Below are 26,064 nucleotides of genomic sequence, written 5' to 3' on the forward strand. Positions count from 1 at the left end.
GCTTCACTTTACATCCCCATGACGATTTTGTAACTACCAATTTGTGTTTCTTAATCCCTTCACCTTTTTCACTCTGCCCCCAATCCCCTCCTATCTATCTCCCCAACAAGTCTAGTACCAATATGACACCGTATAGAGTTATTACAATATTATTGACGCTACTCCTTATGCTATACCCTATATGCCCATCACTAATTTGTGCTTGTTAATCCCTTATACTTGTTGCACCCACACACCCAACCCTCCTCCCATCTGGCAACTATCAAAATGTTTTCTGTGTCTATGAGTTTGTTTCTGGTTATTTTTTGTTTATTTTGTTCTTTAGATTACATATATAAGCGAAATTACTTTGCATCTATCTTTCACTGTCTGACATACGTCACTTAGCACAATACCCTCCAGGTCCATCCATACTGCCACAGATGGAGAGAAACCATTCCCTTCCATGGCCACGCAATATTCTATTTTATATATGTACAACCTCCTCTTTATTCATTCTTCCATTGACGCCAATCTGCCTCCACATCTTGGCCATTGTAAATAAAGCTGCAATGACTAAAAGGATACACATGTCCCTTCAAAGTAGCATTTTGGATTTCTTCAAATAAATACCCAGAAGTGGGGACCTGAGTCTCTCTTTGTCTCTTGTTATGGTCTCTGTTTTAAAGTCTGTTTTGTCTGATACAAGTATTGCTACCTCAGCTTTTTTGCTTTTTTTCATTTCCATTTTCATGAAATAACTTTTTCCATTCCTTTACTTTCCATCTGTGTGTCTTTCAATCTGATGTGAGTCTCACATAGGCAGCATACAAGCATATAAGGATTTTATTTTCTTATCTGTTCAGCCCTTCTGTGTCTTTTAATTGGAACATTTAATCCTTTTATATTTAAATTAATTATTGATAGATATGTAGCTATTGCCATTTGATTATTCATAATTTTGATCTTTTTTTCTGTCTTAAAGAAGCCCCTCTAAGATTCCTTGTAATACTAGTTTGGTGATGATGAACTCCTTTAGCTTTTTCTTGTCGGGGAAGCTCTTTATCTGTCCTTCGATTTTAAATGATAGCCTTGCTGGGTAATCATGGTTGTAGGTCCTTGCTTTTTTTCACATCGAATATTTTGTGCCAATCCCTTCTGGCCTGCAAAGTTTCTGTTGAGAAATCATCTAACAATCTTATGGGGGCTCTCTTATAAGTTACTAGTTGCCTTTCTCTTGCCACTTTTAAGATACTCTTTGTCTTTCACCTTTACCATTCTAATTATAATGTGTCTTGGTGTGGGCCTGTTTGGGTTCATCTTGTTTGGGACTCTGGGCTTCCTGGACTTGTGTGTCTATTTCCTCACCAGATTAGGAAAGTTTTCAGTCATTATTTCTTCAAATACATTCTCAATCCCTTGCTTTGTCTCTTCCTGTGGTACCCCTATGATGCGAATGTTGTTACCCTTGATGTTGTCCCAGAGATCTCTTAAACTATCTTTTTTGTACTTTTGTTTTCTTTTGTCTGTTCTGATTGGGTGTTTTCTGCTACCTTACATTAAAAATCACTGATTCGATCCTCTTCTTCATCTAGTCTTCTGGTGATTCCTTCTAGTGCATTCTTCATTTCAGTTATTGTATACTTCACTACTGATTTGTTGTTTTTTATGGTTTCTATGTCCCTTTTTATGCTTGTTATCTCTCTGTTGAAGTTCTCACTAAGTTCCTTGAGTTTCCTTATAACCATTGTTTTCAACTCTGTATCTGGTAGGTTGCTTGCCTCCATTTTGTTTAATTCTTTTTCTGGAGTTTTTTCCTGTGCCTTCATTAGGGATGTATTTCTTTGTTTCCCCATTTTGGCTGCCTCTCTGTGTTTGTTTCTATGTATTAGATAGGTCTGCTGTTTCTCCCAGCCTTGGCCGGGTGGCCTTATGTAGTAGGTGCCCTGTGGGACCAGTGGCACCGTCTCCCTGGCCATCTGCACTGGGTGCTCCAGGAATGTCCCTTGTGTGGGTTGTTTGTGCCCTTCTGTTATAACTGAGCCTTGATTGCTGTTGACATGACAGTGAGTGGGGTTGACCCTCGGGATGATTGGCTGTGGGGTTTGGCCACATCCACAGCTTATGGGCTGCTGTGCAGAGGGCTGACCCCACTGAGTGCAATTTGCCCCAATGGGCACTGGTGCTGTTGAGTCACCCCTTTCAGTGTGCCACTGTGGAGCTAATTGGGTGGTGCTCTGCTATGGTCTGAAGCCAACCTCCAAGTATGTTGATTTGGAGGTTGCTCCGGTGCAGGCCCAGGTCACCCACAGCCTGTCAATGGCCAGGGACTACCTGGTAGGAGCTACAAAGCGATTCATGGTTGTTCGCTGCCTGTGCTAAACCTGGAGGCACATGGGAGAGGCCACACTTCAAACTAAGTATAGCTGCCACCAGTGCTGGGCCTGGGGTAGCTATAGGACACCAGTGGTTTCCTGCCACCTGCCAGCTCCTTTATGTTTCAGCCACTGAAAAAGCCTTCTTTGGTATGCGAGTTGGGTGAGACAGGGTCTCAGAGAGTCACTAGAGTGGGAAAAATTGTGGTCATCAGGTTAATATAGATTCTGTTTTGGTGCTAGTGCTGAGCCTAGAGATACTCAACAAAACTCTCAGAGCACACCAAGGCCAGTCATCACTGCCTATGGCCCACAGACTCCAATAGTTTTCCAAGAAAGAGTGCAGTGTGGGTGGGGCTGGCTGCTAGGTAGAGAGTGCCTCAGGTGTTGGGGGATTTGGGTGGGCCAGGGTCCTAATGGAGTTCATCAAGCCAATTCAGATTCAGATTTGGCCATGGGTGTGGGGGAGTGCTCAACACAGGAAAGACAGTGCCTCCCTGCTGGCTACACAGGAAAACATCCCCTCACAGGGAAAATGGCAACTGTCCTCCAGCCCTCTCAATGAAGTCACACACCTCAATCTATCCTACATATGTCTCTGACACCCTCTGAGTCGCTGTCCTTCTGCTGGAGCCCAGGGTGCGTCCCTGGGATTCAGACCATCTGTGTGCAGGTTGTTTAAGAGGATGTCTGGGTTTACCGCAGCCTTCCATCCCCCCCAGATGGTCAGAATCTCCAGTGTTTTTCACAACCAGATGTTGTAGGGGCTCCTTTTCCTGGCACCAGTACGCCAGCCTGTGAAGCCTGGTGTGGGGTTGGGGTCTCTCGATTCTCTGGGGGGTAACTTCTGTGGCTGAGATATCCCTCCTCATTCTCAACCACACGGAGGTTTGGGGTCAGCCCATTTCACGTCTCCTCCCCTCCTACCAGTTTTGCCATGGATTCTTCTTTATATCTTTAGTTATAAAGCTTCTGTTCACCTAGACTTCAGATGGTTCTCCAGGTTTGTTTTTCTATAATTTAGTTGTAATTTTAATGTGTTCATGGAAGGAAGCAGGCAGAGTGTTTATCTATTCCACTATCGTGGCTCTCCAGCAGAAAATGCATTCTTTAGTCTTGGTATCAAAAACTGTAACATGTTGGAGCTTAGAGATGTTCCAGTCTAACCACAGAATTCTATACAGGAGAATACCAAGTGATTTGTCCAAAGTTACACGTTGAGTTAGTAAACCAAAATCTAAGCTTTTCCACTCCCTGCTCAAATTGCATTTCACTGACTTACCTGCTTCTTATTTTAACAACCCAGTCTGCCTTCTCTCCAGTATATTCTCATCCTTTCCCCACCGGCAGACACACGTGTTATATCCTTGATGTTCTGCCTGGTATTCAGGGTGTTTATGGAAGTGTCGTTAGTGTCCACTAGAATAAGAATGCTAGAAGCTAGCAGGCATTGGTTGAGTACTCACCTTGTGCTATGACTATGATCTCATTAACTTCACAGCAACCTGGTGAGGCAATTACTATTATTGTTCCATTTTATAGGTGAGGAAGCTAAGTCTACAAAGTTTAGCAGATACTCACCTAGATAATACGAGTAAGTGATGGAGCCAGAATTTGAATACAGGCCTTCTTGAGTCTAAAGTGGATGACTTTAACCACTATACATCCCCTCCCTAATTAAAGCACCGTTCTGGGTGTTCGGGGAAGGGGTAGATACATTGGTGCATGAGATGTAATCATTATATCCAAAGGACTTGACTCTGGAGAGAAAGTATATTGATCTTATAAAGCTGCACAAGGTGACACCAAGAAGGGATTTTTCTAAACTAAGGGAGATTAAAGAGACAAAACACTGAAATGCACTAGATAAACCTTGATAAGATCCTAAATTTAAAATAGAAAACAAAAACAACACAGAAAAACAATTGGAGAAACTTGGGGCTAAACTGTGTTGGATCACATTACTGCAGAAAGAATATATATCTTATTATATATTCAATTATTTATTCTATAATAAATATATTTGCATTATATATGCATGTATAGTATATAAATAAAAATATTTTATATAATATATGTTTATATCATATATAAATAAGTACAATATATTATTCTGACAATATATTCTATGTACTACTTATACACACACACACACACACACAAGTACTGATATCACCCACAAAGGATCTGAGAATCAATGATGAGTTAAGTGTCTTGTGCATTTTAAATGAATACAAGTGGTGGCAGGTAGTCAGTGATTAGAGAACGGCATTAGAGAGCAACAGGAGAATTGATGTCTCCTCGCCTCCTCCTAAGATGGGACTTGATGAGGTCTGTGTTGAGCTCTAAAGAGTGATGTGGGGTATTTAAGGCATAGCCAGATTTTAATTATGGTAAGAAGATATAGGGAAGAGGGAAGGGAAAGGGCGGAATAAAATGGAACAAGAGTACCTCAGTTAAGGGATAGGAGAATCAGAAAAGAAGTATCAACAGAAAAGAGGCAAAGGGATGCAGTGGGGAAAGTATGAGATCTGAGTGCTCTAGACCTGGATGTGAACCCCCTCTCTATTCTTCACTACATGTATCAACTAGAATTTCCTCATCTGCATATTGAGGATAAGAAGTAAAGACTTGCCATGTTGTCCTTAGAATTAAAGGTAATGTGTGTGATGTACCTGGCAGATGGCTGATTCTCAATATTCTTACACCAGAAATGAGATGAACAGGTATGAGAATTCAAGTCTGTTACCCAAGATCCTCCCCAAAGAGGCCCATCACGAGGCCACACAAATATCTTCCCTGTCGAGTACCCACTGAGCTCAGGATGCCCTGAAAGACCTTCCCAAAGGTTTCTTTTTTTAAAGTTTCTATTCAGAATGGACTAGAATAAAAGCATATTCCATCTGCAGGCAAAATCTAGCCTTTCCATTCTCGCCTCTCATTATTTTCACTCGTTTGCATATACCTTCAATGACCTTGCCCCTTTGTCCCTCAGTTATATGCAACTGGTAAACCCCAGTGCTGGGTAAACCCAACTTCCTACCCAATCCATACCTGCACCCATATAGCTGAACATGGCTAGAGAAAAACATAGTCTACTCTCCCTTAAAATTTATGACCACAAACTTTAGGCAGGCCCTTGGAGTTATTTTATAATACTACATTTCTCTAAAAAATCCATTATCCCACTTTCCCACTCTTTCAGACTTCCTCCTCTCTCTGACCTGACAACCTTTTTTCTGTTTTACTGAGAAAACAACAGCAGAGAACATATGCTCCCACCACCACATCTACCACTTACCCATACACTTCCCTCAGTTTACTGTGGACTACTGTCCTCCTAGCTAAGGCCAAACCTTCCTGTTGTGCACTGAATCCAGCTCCTTCCATCTACTCAAGAACAATTGTCTTCTCTCTCCATGCATCTTGAACATTTGTACTCTTTACAGCATAGCATCATTTCTGACACTCTGTGAACATGATGCTTGGACCTATCATAAAAAACACTCTTGACTCAATTCCCCGTTCCAAACCACCCATGATCCTGCTCTTCATTATTAAAAGAGTAATAATTCATGAGTGGGATTCAACCTTTTCCACAACCCCTCTTCCCATCTCGCTTGAGCCACTTCACTCACGTTTCCATTCCCACAATTCCACTGAAACTGCCCCTGCCAACGCCACCAGTCACCTCCATTTTGCCATATCCCATTATCTAGTCTCAGTCCTTAGCTCACCCTATCAGCAGCATTTGACATTTTTTCTTTATAATTTCTCATTTTTTATTTAAACATGTATCTCCAGGATAAGACTTCTCTTGGTTTGCCTCCTACCTCACCTACCTTCTCATTCTCCTTTGCTACTTCTTCCTCATTTCACTGACCTCTTACCATTGGAGTGTCCGGTCCTCTGCTTTATCAGCACATACTCTCATGACCTTCAGTGTCATCTATTTACTTAAAATTCCTGAAGTGAAATCTCTAACCTAGATCAGGATTTACATATGCAACTTCCTATTCAGTATCTCTTCTTGGGTATCTAATAAGTAAACTCAGCATTGCCAAAAACAGAATCTTACCTCCTTCTCCCCCCCCACAAAGAAAATATGCTCCTCCTACAGAAATCCTCAACTCAAATGGCAGCTCCATCCTTCCAGTTGTTTAAGCCAAAAACCTTGGAGACATTCTTGATTCCTTTCCTTTACAGCCCACATCGACTCCATCAGCAAACTTTCAGTTCTACCTGCTAAGTTATGACCGGAATCTGATCAATTCTTACCTCCTCTACAAGCTTAGAACAAGCCATTATCAGTCTTGCTTGAACTGTTACAGTATCTCTTAAGGGGTCTCCCTATTTCCACTCTGGCAGCCAGATCCTTTTATGAATTATTCCTCTGCTCAGAACTCTCCAATGCCTCTCTCACTGTAAATAAATAAAATTCAAGTCCTTGCGATGGTCTCAAAGCACCAAATTATCTGCCACACTATCCCCTCATTCCTCCTGTCTCATCCTTTGATATTCTCCCCCCTCACTGAACCCATTTACCCCCCAGTGGCCTCTTCATTGTTCCCTGAATAAAATACACACACTGAAGTCTTGGGACCTTTACACTGTTTGACCGTCATCCAAGAATGACGGCCCTTCCCTGAGAGATCTCCTGGCTCACGCCTCCCCTTCCTGCAGGTCTTTCCTCCCTTGTCACTTTATCAGGGAGGCTTTTCCTGATCAGCCTCTATGAAATTGCTTGTACACACAGACACACACACCCCCATTAGCCTGCTTTATTTGTCTGTCTAACACCCCATCTGGTGTATTAAAAGCTGTCTATGGTCCTCTCCCATACTAGATGATAAACTCCATGAGAGCAGGGACTTTTGTTCACCCATCACCTACACTGGCGGCCGTTACTTAATGGGTGTTCCATGAATAATTGGATGAATCTGTGTAGCTGCATTTTAGGTAGTATGCCACTTCCTCAGGCAGACTGCAGAATCCAAAGGTAAACATTGGCAGGATTTCCCAACAGTGAGTTTAGGGAATTTAGCCCAACAGCTTTATTGAAAAAGCTGACAGGGCCCACACCGCAACTGTGTCAATAACGGAGTGATTGGGAACATTGTTCAGAAACATTTGAGCAGTTTAAAAATGCAAAATAATGGCTGTCTATTAGACAACTAAAGTATTTGTTTATTGGTCGTGAGTTATTTCAAACTAAATGAAGCTCACCTTTCTAAATTAAAACCTGACGCGTTACTTAGCTGTCATTGAACCACAAAGACACCTGCTTCCACCCGCCCTTCTGCTACTCAGCTCAGAGGAGTTTTGAAAACCTGCTGAGAAAACTGTCACAGATCCGTTCGGCCACTGCCAGGGTGTTTTGAATGTGCCGTTCTGAAATGCTCGCAGACGGTGAGAGGTGTGGGGAAGAAGACCCGCCTAACTCTGGGTGGGCGGGGATGCGGTGGCGCAGGGTGGCGCCGCTGACGCCGGGGCCCTGGGTCTCGCTCGCAGGTGCTGGGCAGCGGAGAACCCCGAGGAGGAGGAGAATGGGACCGCAGCCAACCCCTACGACTACAGGAGGCTCCTGCGCAAAACCTCTCAGCGCCGGCGCCTGGTCCAGCAGGTGTAGCGCCGCTTCACGGCGGCCACGGCCACTGGACTGTGCCTGAGACTGCGGGGTGCAGGGGCAAAGCGGGGGACCCTCAGGCGCTGGCAGCACCAGGCGCTGAAGCTGCAGCCCTGACCTTGGCAGGGGCCGCTCGCAGCGCTTCCCCCTCCAGTGCCCCAGCCAGTTTTTGGAGCTCGGGAAACGGAGACCTGGAAGCCTGTCGGACGCCGCCTCGCTGCGCTCCGCACCCTCCGCTCCCACCAGCCCACCAGTTGGGCCACCCCTGTACCTGGCCCCCAATGTATCTCTTTTGTTTATTTGTTTGCGATTCCTGCGGACCCAACTGCGCCTGAGCTCTCGCTGACCCCTCCTCTCTCATTTTGGGAGACTTCAAAGATTTCTTTCATGGAAATGCCTCCCTCAGGCTCGCGGGACAGTTGGGGATGGGTTGAGTCTGTGAGAACGGAATAAAGCCCGGGTGGGAGGGAAAGCGCGGGGGTGCGGACCGGGAGCTTTGAAGATGAACTTCACCTCAAATTCGCGCTTTCCCTTTCTTTCGTTATTAATGTTACTAAATAAAGGAAGTGCCTTGGAAAGTCCGTGGCTTTCACGGGTCGTCCGCTGTGTTCCTCTTTGGGTCCCAGCTCCTGCTGTGCAGGGAGGGCGACCACGGAGGGGATGAGGTGCCTTTTGTTTCCATTAGTGAATAACACCCCCATACACAACCATCCCAAACGCACATACGATGTTAAAATCCCTTATTTGCCACACACACGTGGCCTCCAGACAAATCTCCAAATCCCTCAACACACACACACACACACACACACACACACACACAGCCTTCCCAGTGTGGCTTCCTTTAGCCCCGCCTATAAAAATTTTGGTCCACTACTGAGGGAACTGTAAGATTTTTTAGGTTCTCCTAGTTTACAGATTTAAGGCAGTCTCTGCTGCTCTGAATTTTGGGAGATTAAAGGTGCAAAGGAGGGCAGGGGGTGGGCAGAGGTTTGCATTCCTCAGTTGATGCGTCTTATTTTAAGAAGCCAGGTTGAGCTCTGCTAGGAAACTGACACCCTTCCTATCTACGTGGCCTGGAGCAGGCGAGGAGGGGTGGTGCGGGTGCTTCATAGATGACTGAATTGGAAGAAGGCTTCGGGCCGGGATGTGATTTCTCCCCTCTGCCAGTGCCCCCGGCTCCTACATACACCCACGACCCACGCCCAGGAGACTCTGGGGAAATATTGAAGGAGAAGGTGACGAGCGTGCAGCCGGCCACTAATGTTTGCTGTGCTGTGGCCAACCTGATGTAAGGTTCTTTACAACCCAACGGGTTGACACCGAAAGGTCCCCAGAGATGACTCGTACAAACTCTTCATTTTGCAAATGATACCCGCCCGAGGGGGACCTCCCACTGTGGCAGGGCTGAGCTCCAAGGCCAAGTGCGTTCTAGGCCCTGCTCTTTCCCTGTGTGGTACCCGGATGGAGGAGCCACCCCTGGCTGTGGGGACGTGGGGACCGATGGCGCAGCCGTAGCCGGCGGCAGGTCTGGGCCTGGCCCAGACACCCACAAAACCAGCGCCGCAGGGCACACTTCACTGGTGGTGTGGGGAGGAAGGGATATCTGTAGCCGGATGTGGCCGGTCCCTCTCCAACCCTACCCACCAGTCCAACCACCACCCGGAGGCCCTGGGGTGGGGGTTGGGGGAGTTGGTTAAAGCCGAGCTTCCTACTAGGCCCCTTCTTCAATCCAGGCTTCCAGAGTGGCCCCCACAGACCAGAGCCCGGGCAGCTCGGTCCTTCTGTTGCTGGAAGCAAGTGGCCCCCTCCCTATCCTCTCTCTTCCCCTTTCTAAAGTGGGACCGGGAAAGAGAATGGCAAACATTTGGTGAACGGATGCAATGTTTTTGTTTTCCTTTTTTTCTTTTGTATTTCTTTTCTCTTTTTCTTTTTCTGTCTCTGTCCTTCGACATTTAAGCACTTGGGAGGACATAAGGGAAAACTTGTATCAGATATTGTTCTTTGGCAGGCCTGCAACGAGTTCTCTGTGTAAACCACAGACGGACAAGAAATAGGTCAACTAAAGAAGCTGGCCCAGCGGGTGGCCCGGGCCGTGGGTCTCTCTCCTCTTTTCGAAGAAGGGCCTTGGAAAGCATTTCCCCAGCGCCCGCCTGCCTCCCCTTCCCATTCGGTGGCTGACTCCTTTGTGAACTAATGACTGTAATTATTACCTCCCTGAGCTCTTTTGTTATCTCCAACCACAAGCGCGACAAAGGGGAAGGGGGAGGAGGGGGCTCTTTTGCGAAATAAAAGTCTTTATAAAAGCAAATTGCCGTCTAAGGAGGACGGCGTTAAGGAAGGACAAATCAGATCCCTTGTGCCGCTGAAGTAGGGGGTGTTAAATAAAAAAACGTAAAAGCCACCTTTACAGTCAACGTGTTCCGGAGCTGCGGGATTGAATGGAGTTTAAACAGCATTTTAAATCGCGTTTTTAAAAATCCTTTAAATCCAGGAATAGTGGGTTTCTACGTTCCTCGTGTTTTAATCCGTTTCTTCGGGGCTTGTGTGTGTTTTAAACGCTTGCCTTAGAGAACCTTTATGTTTTCGACCATTCATCCATAGTAGAAAAGTTCTGCCACTGCAGCCTGCTGGCTTGAAGCGAAACATTTGTAAGATTTGGTGTGGATTTAAACAAAGAACCGGTCTCTCAGATGCGTATTTGCAAGGCTGGAGCAAGAGTTGAGGAGCTGCTCTGTCCGCGGCGCAGATGGGGGAATAACCACGTCTTCACACTACAGGAGTTGTTACTTGGCTCCACTGGAGCTTTGGAGCCAGGAGCGGCGGAAAGAGGGGCCGTACTGAGACCTGGTTTGGTGCCCACCACGCACCCGCAGCCTCGTGCAGGCTTCTCGACACAGCTGGCTCTGCGCCCTTCCCTGCCCCCACCCCCAGCCTTCGCCCGGCAGCCGCCGGGCAATCCAACGGCTTCTCCTGGCTCGGGCACGTGGGAAGAGGACAAAGCTTTGTGGAGAGAATTGAACAGGCCCCCACGTGCCTGGGGACAGAGGACTTGGGCTTGCACGCGGCCACCCTGAGCCCCACGACGCCCTTTCTAAGCCAGGGTCGAGGGGTGGTAGCCACGACTGAAGATCTGTGGGTCTCTGCTTTCACAGCAGCTTCGGATGACTTGGTTCAAGAGGTCAGAGAAACAGTGTCTGGAACACAATGGAAATGAAAAGCGCTCGCCCACGGGGTGCAGTACACCAGGAATGCTCGCCGCGGGAGACAGGACGCAGCCCTTTCTCACACGATGCTCCTCGCCCTCTCTCCACCTGCCCAGGAGCCGCCAGGTGCGCGGAACGCGGCTCTTGCCTGCCAGGTGAAAGCAGCACGAACTCAGAGGGCCCGGAATTTTCATGGCGCCCTCCCTTTGTTTAACAGCCTTTAGAGAAAGGAAATTGTAAGAGAGACAAGACTCTTAACTTTCTCAGGAAATGAGAAACCCCTTTTTCACCGAGCCACAGAAGTAACCGATCTCCCCCCATCCCCAGCGCTATTCGGGGGCAGGAGGTGGGGGGTGGTCATTGATTTGAGGCCACGTAAATTGAGGACCCAGCAAGCGATGCGTTCATTCCGCCTCCGATTTGGAAAGCTAAGATTGCTTAGTTGGAAACTGTGCACTCCTCCCACGCACATACTAATTCCCAGCACACTTAAGAAGCGGCCCTTCCATGCCTCCACGGGCCAAGGTCACCAAATGACCCGTTCCCATACGCCGTCAATCCTGCAGACACTAGCTGCTCTCCCTCGCCCTCTTCCTAGAAGTGTCCATTCATTTTATTTTCCCCCAGCCTGAGGTCCTCGTGATAGACTCCAGCAAGGATTTTCATTGTATCAATCAGCAGTCTTTCTCCCCAGCCGTCAGTCACAACCTGGACGGTGGGTCCGGCGACCGCGCTCTCAGAAGCGCAGGACTGTTAGGGCCCCCGGGATCGCGCAGCTCAGTAGGCAGGCATTAGGCGCTACTAAGGAGCTGAAATGAGCCCATCAGCGTGTGGGCGCTCTTCCCCTGCCATCCCTTCCCCCGCGTCCCCTCCCCAAGCTCGCGAACTGCTCCTGATTCCGGCACTGGCGCTCCGGCTTTCGAGGTCACAGCGACCTCAGCGTTCTCTTTAAAGGAGGGCGGCGCAGGGATAGCGCCTCTTTCCCTGCAACGGGAGCCAGACCGCAAACAACACGCAAATCGGTACGTATATAAGACTCCTCTGGGCCACCCTTCCTGCCTCGCCTAAGTCTCTGGTCCGCCCCTCGCTGAGGCCAGCGCGCTGGCAGCCGCGTTAGCACCCTGGACAGCGCACCCGAACCCGCGCGGGCAGCCGCACCCTCCCACCTCTCGCTTTTGCCGGGGCTTGCCTGCACGCCTCCCACCCACTCACTCTGACTCCAGCTTGAGCTCACTGCCTGCCTCGCACCCCTCACGATTCAGCTCCCTCCCTCTCCCATTTTTCCCTCTGCCGCCCCCTCATCCATCCCTATTGGGCTCCCTCGCCTTCCAAATCACTCGGGCGCTCCGCTCTTTCCCATCTCCCCGCTGTGTGGAGCCTTCCGGTCCCCTCTCCTAGTTAACCTCCACAGCTTTCAGAGCGTTGCCACATCTCAAAGCCCTAACTCCAACACAAACGCGCGCACACACACACACGCAGACACGCACGTTCCCTGTCCCTGTGTGACACCCACTCTCTGCTTCGCGGTCGCGCAGGTCCCCGTGCGGTGCTCTCCTCCCGCCACACACACGCACGCGCGCGCAGGACGGAGCCGAACCAAGGCAGCTCGCAGACACTTCGCACTCGGAAGCGACCTGCTCCAGTCTTGCTACGCTGATGGCCTCTCCCGGCTCCGGCTTTTGGTCCTTCGGGTCTGAAGATGGTTCTGGGGATCCGGAGAACCCCGGCACAGGTAGGAGAAGCGGGACCTGCAGCAGGCGAGCTTTGCGGGTGTACTGGGGTTTGCGGGGCTCGGAAAGACGAAGGAGGTTTTCCACCAGCAACAGGAAACTTCCGCGGCTTCGCCCTGCTCGCGGGGTGTATCCCTGATGGTCCAAGGGACCATTATCCCCTGGGAAAACTCCCAAAGAATCCCGGGCCCTTTCGCCGAAGTCTGGGAGAGCCGTCCTATCAGAGGGTCTCCTCGACCCTGAATTCCGCGGGCCTGGGACACTGCCACCATCTTGGTGTCTGGAACCTGGAGAAGGACAGAGTCGCGGTGGGAAAGGAAAAATTGGAAAGGAGAAAGAATTCTGAAGGAGAGCGTGCGAGGAAAGTGACAGGCTCGGTGTCTAGGAAAACTCGCTCGAGCGAGGCAGGAAGGGGAGTTTGCCTGAACCGACTGGCACCTGGAAGGCAAGTGCAAGGGGTCGTGAGCGGTGTGTGCTTCTCCTTGGGCAAAGAAGCAGTGAACCGAGAGCCGGGCCGGGCTGCCAGGCTCCCGCGCACCTCCCGCACCTGCCCGCGGTGCCGAGCCCCAGGCGGCCCCTTCCCGGACCCTGGGTTTATTAACGTTGTTCACATAGAACGAAATTTCACACGTCCTTTTGCTGTTCTCTTTCTTCCTCGCTGTCCTCCTGCCTGTGTTTCCTTACAGCTAGAGCCTGGTGTCAGGTGGCCCAGAAGTTCACCGGCGGCATCGGAAATAAGCTGTGCGGTGAGTGCGGGTGGCCAGGGGAGGGAGACGGACAGGGCCTGGCGCCTCGGGGTCTGCGGGGCAAAGCGACCTTCTCAGCTCTGCTTCCCCAGCAGCGGAGTTGGGGTTACTTATCCAGGGGTGGGCGGAGCCTTGGGAGCCCGGCGGGGCGGGCGGCTGACCGAGGTTCGCGCTCCGTGTCCTTGCCCAGCTCTGCTCTACGGAGACGCCGAGAAGCCCGCGGAGAGCGGCGGGAGCGAGCCCCCGCGGGCCACCTCCCGGAAGGCCGCCTGTGCCTGCAACCAGAAGCCGTGCAGCTGCCCCAAAACCGATGTCAACTATGCATTTCTACACGCAACAGGTAAAGGCGCCTCGCGGGGCCCCCGGGAGCCACTGCCCCTCGCTCTGCCCCGCCCACCGCGGCCAAGAGGGATCCGCGCCGCGAGCGGGACCCCAGGCGTGAAGGTGAAGGGCTGAGGTGGACCTTACGAGAATCTTCAGCTGAAAGTGAAACGTGCTGGGCCTGTTCCCTGGGTCCAAGCACCGACCCTGGCCTCTGCGTGGTGCTGGGTGCCCACGTTTCAAAGGGGCTCTTGAGGCCACGGCCTTTTTTCGCCAGCACTGCCGTCGGGGCTGCTGGTGGCCGCGGCGCCCGCGCGCATGGAACTCGAGGTCGGCTTCTTGGTGCCGCTGAGACCTCGGGTGGAACGCGGCGTCCAGGTCAGAATTACTAAGACTTTCTAGGTCTTTAGATCGCATGAGTAATTTGTAGCTGCGATTTTACAAAAGAACGATTCTATTCACGTGAGACCTGCGTGCGGTTTTGCACCCTTGTGCTTACACACCCTGTCATCCAAACACGCGCGACACACACACACACAGAGGGAGAGGGAGAGGGAAAGAGAGAGAGAGAGAGAGAGAGAGAGAGAGAGAGAGGAGAGAGAGAGAGAGAGAGAGAGAGAGAAGAGAGAGAGAGACTGGAAACAGCGGGCCTTCATAATAAGCCAAAGATCCTAACATTGTATGTTCCTCTTTGCCTTTCTTGCCCAAAGGCGTTCCTCAGACATTTCTGACGTGAAGTATCTCCATAATCATTTAAAATGGTTTGCTGAAAAATAACACTTAGGACGAACCCCTGTGAAATAATTAAATGGAGGCACACTCTCTTTAAAAAAAAAAAAAGCAAACAATAAGTAATGAACTGAAATACGAGAATTCATTTAGGGTAGAAGGGAGAAATTATACTTTCATTCTTTCGTCTTTGAAAATTGCCTCCCTTTTAAACAAAATGTTCTGTGTTTCCAGAAGATTGTTTTAAACATAACAGTCTCTCAGTTCAAAGAGAAATCGCCAGATCAAGATCTTGCCTAGATATTTTCACAGTAAAATTATAATATGGCATTTTGATTCCATTCCTTAGACCTGCTGCCAGCGTGTGATGGAGAAAGGCCTACCTTGGCGTTTCTGCAGGATGTCATGGATATTTTGCTTCAGTATGTGGTGAAAAGTTTCGATAGATCAACCAAAGTGATTGATTTCCATTACCCTAATGAGCTTCTTCAAGAGTATAATTGGGAATTGGCAGACCAACCACAAAATTTGGAGGAAATTTTGATGCATTGCCAAACAACTCTAAAATATGCAATTAAAACAGGTATTGTCCCATCAAAATAATAAAGCTCTTTTTTCTTTCACAATCTTTATTTTTTTCTATAAAATATTTTCTGTTTTATAAGTTACTGGTATTTTCAAATTTACAGTTATTTCCATCATTTAAAAATAATAGAATGATTCAAATCAAAAGGACCCTTTGTTATTTGTGTTAATGTTTCTGAGTTGATACTATCAGAAACATTATCTAATTATAAATTGTCAGATTTTACACTGCATGTATTTGGCCATAGAGATTAACCACTGATGTAGAAGCAACCATTTGTCAGCAGAGGCCAGTAGAAGCGACCCAAAATGGATACAGAAATGAACGCTCAAAAAACATGATACAAACAAAAGCCCAAATACTGTCATAGTACTGGTAATTTCCTTGGCATAGAAATGGTCAGAAATTGGACATCAAACCATTCTATGTAATTATTAAACCAGAGGGATAATATTTCGGCATTGTCTCAAATGCCAAGACTTCAGATTTGAACTCCAGATTGTCTCTGTTTTAAAAGAAATGTACACAAAAGAAAACACAATACAAACAAGCTTAACAATTCAGCCATGTTATACAAGGATGTGTGCTTCATAACCACTCTGTATATAAGATAAAGAAAAAATGGGGTGAGGGGAATCAGATATCCTCAAGGGGAAATTTTTAAATGTATTTTGTATTTATTGCTTTTTAACAATATTCTTTATATTCTATCCATTTTATGATCCCAGGTCTACTATTTATTTAGGTGCATTCTAAGCTTTCATTTTATCTACACAAAGTCAGCTATTCATCTCCCAGGTCATGATTACCCCCTTCATTTTCTACATTGTCTCTAATCATCCTGCTACGTGGAGACACTACACTTCATTAAAGCAATAAAAATAAGTATGACTGACTTTTCAGGGGAAAGGGAGAGACCTTGTGGATCTAAATTGATTTGTGGCTAATTGATTTGGATTTAAATTTGATCATTATCATTCTAATCAACAACAAACATTTTAAGAATGTTTGCTGTGTGATTTTAGCTTTTTTCTGTTTTGTTTTTGTGTTTTGTATTTGCACATTCTTTATAACAGCAGAGAGAAAAGGTATGCATTGAAGAAACTTTGGGAAATTGATATACTGAATTATTAGTAGCCACCTTTGTGAGACTGTAGAGTTAGAACTACATACGTAGGGAAAGGAATTTAACTTTGTTTCTATTAAACTCAGTTTGTGCAGTGTGATTTTTGAAGCCTTTTTAGATATCATTTCAATTATGTTCCTGGAGAATCCACTTGATGTATATACTAGGCATTAGGAATGTTTTTCCTCCCAGCTTTTCATATGTCTGTGGGTACAAACTTGAACAATGTTTTTAATTTATTTTTGTTTGACCCTTTGCCCCAACCTAATATTTAAATGTTAATAGTAAATTCCCACCTATTAATTTTATTGCTACCAAACCAAAAAGGATCTATACAGATGTTTTATATCTTCATCTTTAAAAGCCAATGGTGTCTGAAATACAATTTAAAGAGTTAAGATATTGGGAATTGCAAGTCAATGAAAGTAATTCTATCAATGTTCCATTTAGTGTCAGGGAAAAAATGGGCCACCTTGATACTTAGATTTTTGGCATAATGCTTGTACAAGTGTTGGTCAAGTGTAGCTCTGATGGATGTTACTTCAAGTTCAGGAAAAAATATGATTGATTAAATTGGGTTTCTAAGCAAGACATATCAATATTAATTTCAGTATCAATGTTATTCATAGCATACACAGTCTTCTGGTCTTCCCCCCCTACCCTCAAATAGCATTTCAGAAAATTAACAGCAGGCACCTTCTCTTTTCAACTGGCAAGTTTATAGCTTTTTATGCTGTAACTTGTATTTGACAACTAGTACTATTTGGGGTCTGCAAAGTAGTTACCATCTTGCTACCATTAGGCATTTAATGCTTCTCAGGAGATATTTTTTTATATATAAAATGCATGTTATCACATGCTTTCTACTGGAAATCTTTAACCTAATTTCCACTTGGGCTCCAAGCTTACAGAGGAGTGAGGGGCAGTAGGGAGATATTTAAAATGAAGTCTTCATGTATTGTTAAAAATTAACTCTGTAAGAAACCTTGGAACAAAAAACTGCAGAGAGTGATAGGATTCTGGAATCATTAGTGTGTGCGGAAGTGGGGGTTGTAGTCATTAAAATTGGTGGTGATGGTGGTGGTGGTAGTGGTTGAGGGGTGGAGGGTGGTGTTGTCTTGAATCTTTTAACCGGACTATCAGACAAAGGAATTGAAGCGTCAATAAATAAGGTGTCCTTGGGTTTGTGTTGCCGGTATATAGAGAGCAGTTTGGACGACTTTGCGCCCCTCCCAAAATGATTGTGGACACCCGGGTCAGAGTTGCCCGGGGCTGGCTGTTTGCAGTCTGCACATCCTTCCAGGTTTGTTTGATAATCTGCAGGGAGCGTTCCAGAGGCAGGAGCGGCTCTAATCTCGCGTCTCAAACTCGCCGTCTCCCTGGCTGCGCAGGCTACGCCGGGCCACCAGATTCCTGGCGCAGATCCTCGCACCACAGGGCCTGGTGGGGTTGGCAACAGCAACAGCTGGATGCCAGGGCTGCTGGGACAGGTGGCAGGCTCCAAGGCATGTCCCACACCGTTTCCCTCAGAGAGCCCTGCCTGGATTCACCTGCAGCCTGTAGGGGTCATGTGAAAGGAGCAAATATAACATTTCTGCAGAATATTTCTGCAGAAATCAAGAGGTCATGCTGTTCTGACCTGTCAAACTATCTCCCTCATATTTTCAAATTTTTCAGGAGGCAGGAGAGATTCATGTGAAATGGGAAACTAAGGTAAAAAAATATAAAAGAAGGGAGCCAAGCCATTGAAGCATCAAACTTATTTCCAGTTTCCCAGAGTCAGTCATGGTGGGGGCAGGACTGGCTTTCTGATATCCTGGGCCGCAACACACACCTGGGGATCCCTCTCAATTTTATGCAGAGGTTTTCATGCCAAAGTGTCCATAGAGTTAAATAGGACATGATAGCAGACACCAGATTCCTCCTGAAATGCATATGAATTGGGAGAGTAGATTAACCGGTAGATTTGCTAATCCTTATTAATTTCCTCCTTTAAAGAAATGGCTTAGGGAAAGAGAAATGCAGGGGCACCAGGAGGGAGAAGACAGCTATCATTTCAGCTGTGAGCTCTAATGAAATGGGGAGTCAATGAGGCAGAGAGGAGTGAAGGGTTGTTCCAGACGGCAGGGGCAGCAAAGAAGGTTTTTTCACTTTTCGGGGATGCACAAACTGACAGGGTCAGCATCAGAGGGCCTGGAAAAGAGTAAAAAAGACAAAAGGGCACCGTGCAAGGCCATAGGGAGGTAAAACAATGGCAGAGAACAGGGAGAGAGCTGCACAAAACCCAAGCTCTTTCAAATGTGCTCTTTTCTTTCCCAGCTCTTATCTTTTCTCAGCGTCTAATTGTCTAGCCACAGGCCGGAAGCTGATAAGAGAGCACTCCAGTCCTACAGATAAGCTACGTGTTGACTTTTGTCCCTGCTTTCCCCATTGCCTCCCTTTATCTTGTTTTGCCCATGCTGGCATGAGAGACTATCACATCCCCAAGCTTCAGACAGGTGTCCAATAAGTGGCAGATGCCTTTTTATCAGATGCTATTTCCATAATTGTTCATCTTCCAAAATTTTTGCTGCTAAGCAAATCCCAGATTTATAGATAGGTTTTTATGGGGCAAGGCAAGGAAACGAATTCAAATGAGATACTTACCCTCGTATTTTGAACAATAGCCTCAGGAGTATTTGGATGTCACCCCTTTAGAGAGTCTTAGAGAAATCCAGAAATTAATTAGCTAAGCTTTGCTAATGGACTGATCAGGCCACTGACTATATCTTCATGTATCTTGTTGACAAGACAATGATGTTGATTGTATTCAGCTTTGTTTGAAATCGCAACTATGAAGGAGGTCTGTTGTTTATAATTACATATTTGGGCAAAAAAGAATTGAAAAAAATTAGGTTTGCCCATGCCATCTTTAGACAATCATCACCTTTTGAATCCAGGGCAAATTATTCAACAGTGTCCTATTTTCTCATTTTTGCCTTGTCTTTTGTAATCATCAGCCATTTGTCACTGATATTATTATGAATGTTGGCATGCCTGGAGGATATCATGGAATGACTGATCTCCACAACAGCTTCAACAAAAAAACAACAGAAAAAGGGTTTTTAGCAGCACAAGTATAAACAAGGATAGCCTGACTTTGAATAGCTTTGGATTGCACTAACATTTTAGTTTGCAAATGTATTGAATGAATGCTAGGAAATTAACTGATGTCTGCATTGCAAGCCATGTTTGTTATTTTGATAGGAAATATTCGAAGGAATATTTTTAGAGAGTGTTTTGAGAAACACCAAAATCCAAAATAGTCTCTTTTGTTAAAAGAAATGTTCCTTTGGGATGTGTGTGGTGTGTGTGTGTGTACGTGTGTGTTTGTGTGTGTGTGTGTGTGTGTGTGTATTGAGTTTCTGAATATGGATTTGCTATCACTGATCTTTCAAGGTTCTTTAGCTAGAGAAATGGTGTGTTTGAGAGGCATTTATTTCCATTGGATGCAGTCCTGATTCTGGTATTCCTTTTTATTCAGGGCATCCCAGATATTTCAATCAACTCTCTACTGGGCTGGATATGGTGGGATTAGCGGCAGATTGGCTGACATCAACAGCAAACACTAACATGTAAGTAGCTAACTATGTTTTTGTGTAATCCAGGAAAATTATTACTGAGATTCCATAGTCTTTATTCTACCTGTCATGTGAAAATCTCTTATTAAGTAGCCCATAAAATAGTGATATGGACTTCAGAAGTATATGGGTATTCACTCTAACTTAATAGAAAATAGTTCTGATATAACTTTCATGCAAAGCTATACGATATATTTTTAAACACAAAAGAAACTTTTTTGCATTTTGGATTTACAATTATGCATAGTGTAAAAGAGAAATAAGACCAGATGTTGTCTTTTAAATAGTGTTACTCAGAAATGTTCTTTATTTACTTAATATAATAAATGATCCTTGTGCACTAAGCCAGTAATTGAAACACTTGACTTACAAAAACAGGAAAATGAGCAAACCTTTTTAGAAGACATAATTTTCTCTCTGCTGAATGCTATAATCATAACAGTTGTGACTATAGGGTTTGAAAAAAGAAATAGTTCTGTAGATACTGTAATGGTGAATTATATCTTTGAGTTACATACATAAAATGTGGCCATTACTACATTTCAGGTTCACCTATGAAATTGCTCCAGTATTTGTGCTTTTGGAATATGTCACGCTAAAGAAAATGAGAGAAATCATTGGCTGGCCAGGGGGCTCTGGCGATGGGATATTTTCTCCTGGTATATGATATTTCAACTTTTCTTTGTGTTTTTACTCCTGATATGCAATGCCCTATTATGAACCAAGGAAAGATTACATATCTACTCTGGATTTCTGCTTAGGTTAAATAGGCTGTATGTTGACCAAAAGAATCAGTTTGATTAAGTACACATGACCATTGACCATGCCTCCGAGCCAACTACACCATGCTTGCACATTAGTTATTTGTGTTCAGAAAGAGCATAAACAGAGATGATATTTACCTAGTGCTTCTACTGGAATCCTATGCACAGGATGTATGGATCATGTGGAACAAAGGAATGAAGATTGCTAATAAGAACGTTCACTCCCTGATACCCTTCCCAGAATTAGAGAAAGAAAAAGGGTAGCCACATTTAATAAAGCATTCTCTGCTTGAGGGTGCATAACGAGGCAGACCTACTTAATAGAGCCTATGTATGTACCTTGTCCCTTTCAAACTACAAGCAGAGAAGCTGATCAAGGAGGACAGAGATTGCCTTGGGAGATAATTTCTTAGAGCCAAAAAAGACAGAATGATGATTTCTTCAAGAATTTCCTCATTCCTTCCCTTCTTTATCATGCCATTCAATCTTTTCCATCCTGCCTGTTATCACGAGCCATTGCATTCTAAACTCCATTGTTTACACCTCTTCCAGACAGGAGAATCAAACAGAAAGAAAAAGCCCTGCCCTTGGTTCCCAGGCTTGTGTGTGACCTTGGTTTGACGCAAAGAAGAAATAGAAATTAGGAGGACAGTGGAAAGAGGGAGTCACTGACCCATGGAAAAGAAACCTAGTGTGCAGATCACCAGCTAATCACTGGCAGGAGGAAGGTTGTCATAACGGGGGTGCCTCCCTAGGGCTCAGTACAGGATGGGTGCCCCCCTAGGGCTCAGTACACAGAGCCAGTGCCACACCTGCCATTGTCAGGACAGGCAAAGGCCACACTGTGATCTCCCGTCAGCAAATCTACAAAGACAAGCAGATGATGAGGGAGAGAGAAAATAAAGAAAAGGTAGAAAGAAGAAAAGATAAACGAGTGACAGAGGCCTCAAGGCCAAGGCTTAAATCGAGCAACTTTACTTACAAGCTCAGATCTGCTATTTTATGTTATATTTTCAAAGATATAGCACATTTTTTCTCAGGTGCTGAAGGAAAACGTGTTAGTTAAATGGAAAGGAAAATTAGCCTTTTCTTTTTAAGTCATTGAACACCAGCTGTGATGAATTTTAAGCTAGCCTTTATTTTGTAGGGAACTTAGTGCTTAGCTCTCCTCTGGAAATCCATCTCCTGTTGAGGGAACTTTGTCATCATTGCCTGGAAATGAAGCTCTTAAGGTATTTTTTTCATGAGGAATTGGGTAGGGTTCAGGGATCAACATCATTCCTACCTTTAGTCTACCTCCTTTATCAGGTTCGTTGTATGACTGAGCTGTCCCTCAGGGAGCCAGGACCATCCTGTCCTCTCTTTTAATGGTTCCCAGGTATGGGGAGAGAACAGCTGCTCTTGTTGACCCTGAAAATTTGACTAAGGAGTCTTAGGCCAGGACTAATTTAACGGGCTGGGCTTGGAAGTCACCTGCCCCAGAAAATAAACACCCAGAGAAAGTGTCCTCTTTGGTAGCTCTGCTAAGCCAGGTATGGTCTTAGGGCTTGCCCTGCCACCCTGATCAATAACAGGAAATGATCAAGAGAAGGGGGTAGGCAAGACTTAAGCTTGATCATGGTACTCCTTCCTTGGATACTAAAGAATCATATGCTCTCACCCCAAGAGGGAAGCCGTAGATGTCATGCTGCGGTGTAATGTAGACAAAGTGGGGAGGGGACAGAAGAAAAGGCCATTGGCAACCTGTTTCTTCTCTGCTCTCTACAGGCCTTACAGATAAGACATGGACCATAGCATCATTATTTGCTAATGGATACCTTTCTAGGTAGCAGCCAGCCTTATTCCTGGGGCAAAGGGCCTTATGTTTTAAGGGTGGCGATAGGGGAAATCACACATCTTATGTGCTTGAGATGTGCATAAGCATGAAGAGATAGGTCTGTGGCTTGAAAATATAGCTCAGCTCAGTTTGCCTTACTCCTCCATCTATAACATCCAGAGGCTTTGTGCTTCATGGAAAGTCTTCTGGGACTTCTAGAAGAAATCTGTTTAGCTGATGTCACCTGTGCCTTAAAGGCAGAGAGAACTGAGCACTCCTCACTGCTCAGCAAGTCATGAAGTACTGGGGGAAAAAGAGGAAAGGCTTAGCTTAGCCACAAACCTTTTCCTACCAGGATTTTCAGAATGATTCAGGGCTGGCTTTTGCATCCTTTCTGTGGAAGATTCATGAGAAATAAGGGCATGCAGGCCTCATGCCTCTGCTCTCCTGCCTGTGCTGCACAAAGCAGTTCTCTCACTCCAGAGGCCCAGAAGCCTCTTCATCCCTCTCGGGGCTGCTGAACCCTTAGACAGAGAATGACTGAGGAGCAAAGTGAAGAGTGGGAAGGCAGAGCTGGAAGCTTCTTGGATAAGTGTCCTGTGAAGAAATGCTCTTCCTCTGTGTACACCTCCCCCCTTTGCCTCTGCCTTCCTTTCTCCCCAGCCTCTCTGAGAAGAATGAGAGCACTAGTGCTCAACAGGAGAATTTTGCCCCCGATTTGGACCTCCAGAGGATATTTGGCAATGTCTGGAGGCATTTAGTTGTCACACAGGGAGAGCATAGTGCTACTGGCATCTGGTGGGTAGAGGCCAAAAATGCTGCTAAACACCCTACAATGCACAGGACAGCCTCCCCTCCACCCAACAAGGAACTTTCCAGCCCAGAATATTGTTAAGTGCCGGGACTGAGAAACCGTAAACTTTTGGACAGTCAGACTTTTAAACAGGGTGTCTGCTCAGAGTGGGTCTGACCTGAATTCTGCTTGTCCCATGTCTCTGGGGTCCAGAAGAGGTAGAAATTGTCCTCATTTTGACTGATGACAGAGCCAGGATCTGGGTGACGACTGCTCTGTGTCAGGCTGCCTGCTTGCATCAGAGCCCAGGACTCATGAGGCAAAGATCATGGCCCTGTGTGGACCATTCAACTAGGTATAGAGAGCCCTTTTGCTTCTCAGCTTCCCGAGGGAAGCCGGAAGTCCAGCATTCACAGGATGGCATGTCCCCCTTTGGGTGAGAAGGGGAGACAGTACCTTCACTGTACCTCATGATCTCACGACTTCCATATTCATTTGCATATTCATTTGTATGCATAACAATCAGTCTTATTCCTAGATAGCAAAAATCCTAATCTTTCCAACAATCCTGGGGAAAACTCACTTTTCTTTGCTTGTCAAACGAGACTCTACTTATGAGATATAAATTTGATGGTATGATATCTTTGACAATCTTAAGACGACTCAGGAAAAGTGATTCAATATGAACTTAAAATTCCCTAAGTTGTGTGTTTTCCTATAATTATGAAATAAGATTTTGTTAACCATTACAATTATATTTCAATGATGTCTTTGAGAGGGAAGAACTGTTTGGGGCAAATTAAGAGATGAGTATGATGAGATGGGCTTGGATGTTTATCCTCATTCTGTGAAAATTGTTGATTTATAGTTCACATCATTAACAGCAACTGATTTGTCTCAGTTTAAGTGAAACACATTGCATGAGCTGAAACGATAACAAGTCTTCTCCATCAGAATATAAGCAGGATTTTCCTAGGCTTCACGCAGAATGACCACACTTGCAAGCTGGGACGGAAGGCAACAATTTCTCAGTTCTTAAAAGCCTCTTCAAAGACCTCCCAGCAAAAGCAGAATCAATCGCAGTTCATTTTAGTGACAGAGATGAGGATGGAGGAGGAGCATCCATCCCCTGCCCCCAATCCTCCTTTCTCTGGACCCTCCTACCTAAGTGCCTGAGTCTGAGGGTTCAATTCAAAGGACAGCCGATAAGAATGTCTTCTCCTGTGTCCAAGGAAGACTCTAGGTCACTGGCAATAGGAATGTGGCTTGCATGCGAAACGATGCTGATAATGGCTAGGAGAGGTAACTGTGTGTTGCTATGCACTTTAGGTGGCGCCATATCTAACATGTACGCCATGCTGATTGCGCGCTTTAAGATGTTTCCGGAAGTCAAGGAGAAAGGAATGGCCGCCGTTCCCAGGCTCATTGCCTTCACATCTGAGCATGTACGTGTTTCTGTTCTTCCCATGTTTGAGGTTATATTCCGTAAAGCCCGAGTTGAAGGAATGATACTTGGAAATGCTTTATCCCCCGAGGTTCTCTTTCCAGAAGATACTTCTTGGGAGAGAAGGAGGGGAGAGAATGGCTGAGTGGTCCAGGGGATGAACTCTTTCTCTTTGAAATTCAGGAAAACCCTCAAAGAGAAAGCAGGATGTTTTTACCTCTAGTTCCTACACTTACTTTTCGGTGAAAATGTTGTGTGTTGCGGGAAGGGGAGGAAGAGAGAAAGCAGAGTGCTGGTGAACTCATTTGGACCATCCAGGCTGTGCCTGGATGTTTTAAGTGGTGTGTGTGTGTGTGTGTGTGTGTGTGTGTGTGTGTGTGTGTGTGTGTCTTCATAACAAGGAAACAAAGGGCAAGTACAGATTGAAAACCAGTCAATAAAATTCACAACCACAGCAGTAGCCATTAAATCAAAGGAAACTAATGATTTATGTTAACAAATTATCTTTAGCATCTTGTTTTTAGTCATGTTTACTACAAACTTAGTGGATTAAAACAACATGAATTCATAACCTGGTAACATGGAGATCAGAAATCTATAAGGGGTCAGGCAGGGCTGTGTTCCTTCTGAAGACTGTAGGGAGAATCCTTTTCCTCACCTTTTCCAGCTTCTGGAGGCCACCTGCCTTCCTTGGTTCGTGGCCACTTCTTCCATCATCAAAGCTAGCAGAATATCTTCCAATCTCTCTCTCTCTCTGGCTCTCTCTCTCTCTCTCTCCCCTCTGTTTCTGTCACCATATCTCCTTTACTGGCTCTAACCCTCCTGTCCCCTCTTTCCTTTGTAATTACATTGGGCCTACCCAGATAACCCAGGATAATTTCCCATTTCAAGACCCTTAATTTAATCATATCTGTGAAGTCCCTTTTGCCATGTAAGGTAACATGGTCCCAGGTTTAGGATGTGGACTTTGTGTGTGTGGGGGGGTGCATTATTCAGCCTACTAACCCTAGTACCCCACCATGAGATAATTTTCATTTCTCAGCTTCTCCAAGGGTAGAAAAACATGATATAGTTTTTTTTCCAATTATTGTTTCCCTGAAATGGATTTGGACCCCTAAATAGTTAAATGTTACTATATTCTCAGACTCAAAAAGCCTAGATGATCTTATATGGGGCATCTTTTTCTTTTTGTTTCCATACTCT

General features: G+C 45.7%; 2 protein-coding genes across 3 annotated transcripts in view; both read left to right on the forward strand.

Annotated features, from left to right (window-relative positions):
* Positions 1–8,432, forward strand: part of MYO3A (myosin IIIA) — a 219,961-nt gene extending 211,529 nt beyond the window's left edge. The window contains exon 35 of the mRNA XM_033100700.1: positions 7,866–8,432. Coding sequence (XP_032956591.1) covers positions 7,866–7,983 — 118 coding nt within the window. The 3' untranslated portion in view covers positions 7,984–8,432. The remainder of the gene's footprint in view (positions 1–7,865) is intronic.
* A 3,455-nt stretch (positions 8,433–11,887) lies between these two features.
* The window catches only part of GAD2 (glutamate decarboxylase 2), a 70,180-nt gene continuing 56,003 nt past the window's right edge, over positions 11,888–26,064 (forward strand). The window contains exons 1-8 of one of the 2 annotated variants that reach the window (XM_033100799.1): positions 11,888–12,208; positions 12,722–12,918; positions 13,603–13,662; positions 13,853–14,002; positions 15,062–15,295; positions 19,948–20,038; positions 20,591–20,703; positions 24,747–24,862. In XM_033100799.1, the coding sequence (XP_032956690.1) occupies positions 12,843–12,918; positions 13,603–13,662; positions 13,853–14,002; positions 15,062–15,295; positions 19,948–20,038; positions 20,591–20,703; positions 24,747–24,862 (840 nt within the window). In that variant the 5' untranslated portion in view covers positions 11,888–12,208; positions 12,722–12,842. Of the gene's footprint in view, positions 12,209–12,280; positions 12,919–13,602; positions 13,663–13,852; positions 14,003–15,061; positions 15,296–19,947; positions 20,039–20,590; positions 20,704–24,746; positions 24,863–26,064 lie in introns of those variants that run through there. The other variant, XM_033100800.1, reaches the window with a different exon arrangement.

The sequence above is a fragment of the Rhinolophus ferrumequinum genome (genome assembly GCF_004115265.2).
Source record: "Rhinolophus ferrumequinum isolate MPI-CBG mRhiFer1 chromosome 5 unlocalized genomic scaffold, mRhiFer1_v1.p scaffold_110_arrow_ctg1, whole genome shotgun sequence".
In the NCBI taxonomy this organism is placed as follows: Eukaryota; Metazoa; Chordata; class Mammalia; order Chiroptera; family Rhinolophidae; genus Rhinolophus; species Rhinolophus ferrumequinum.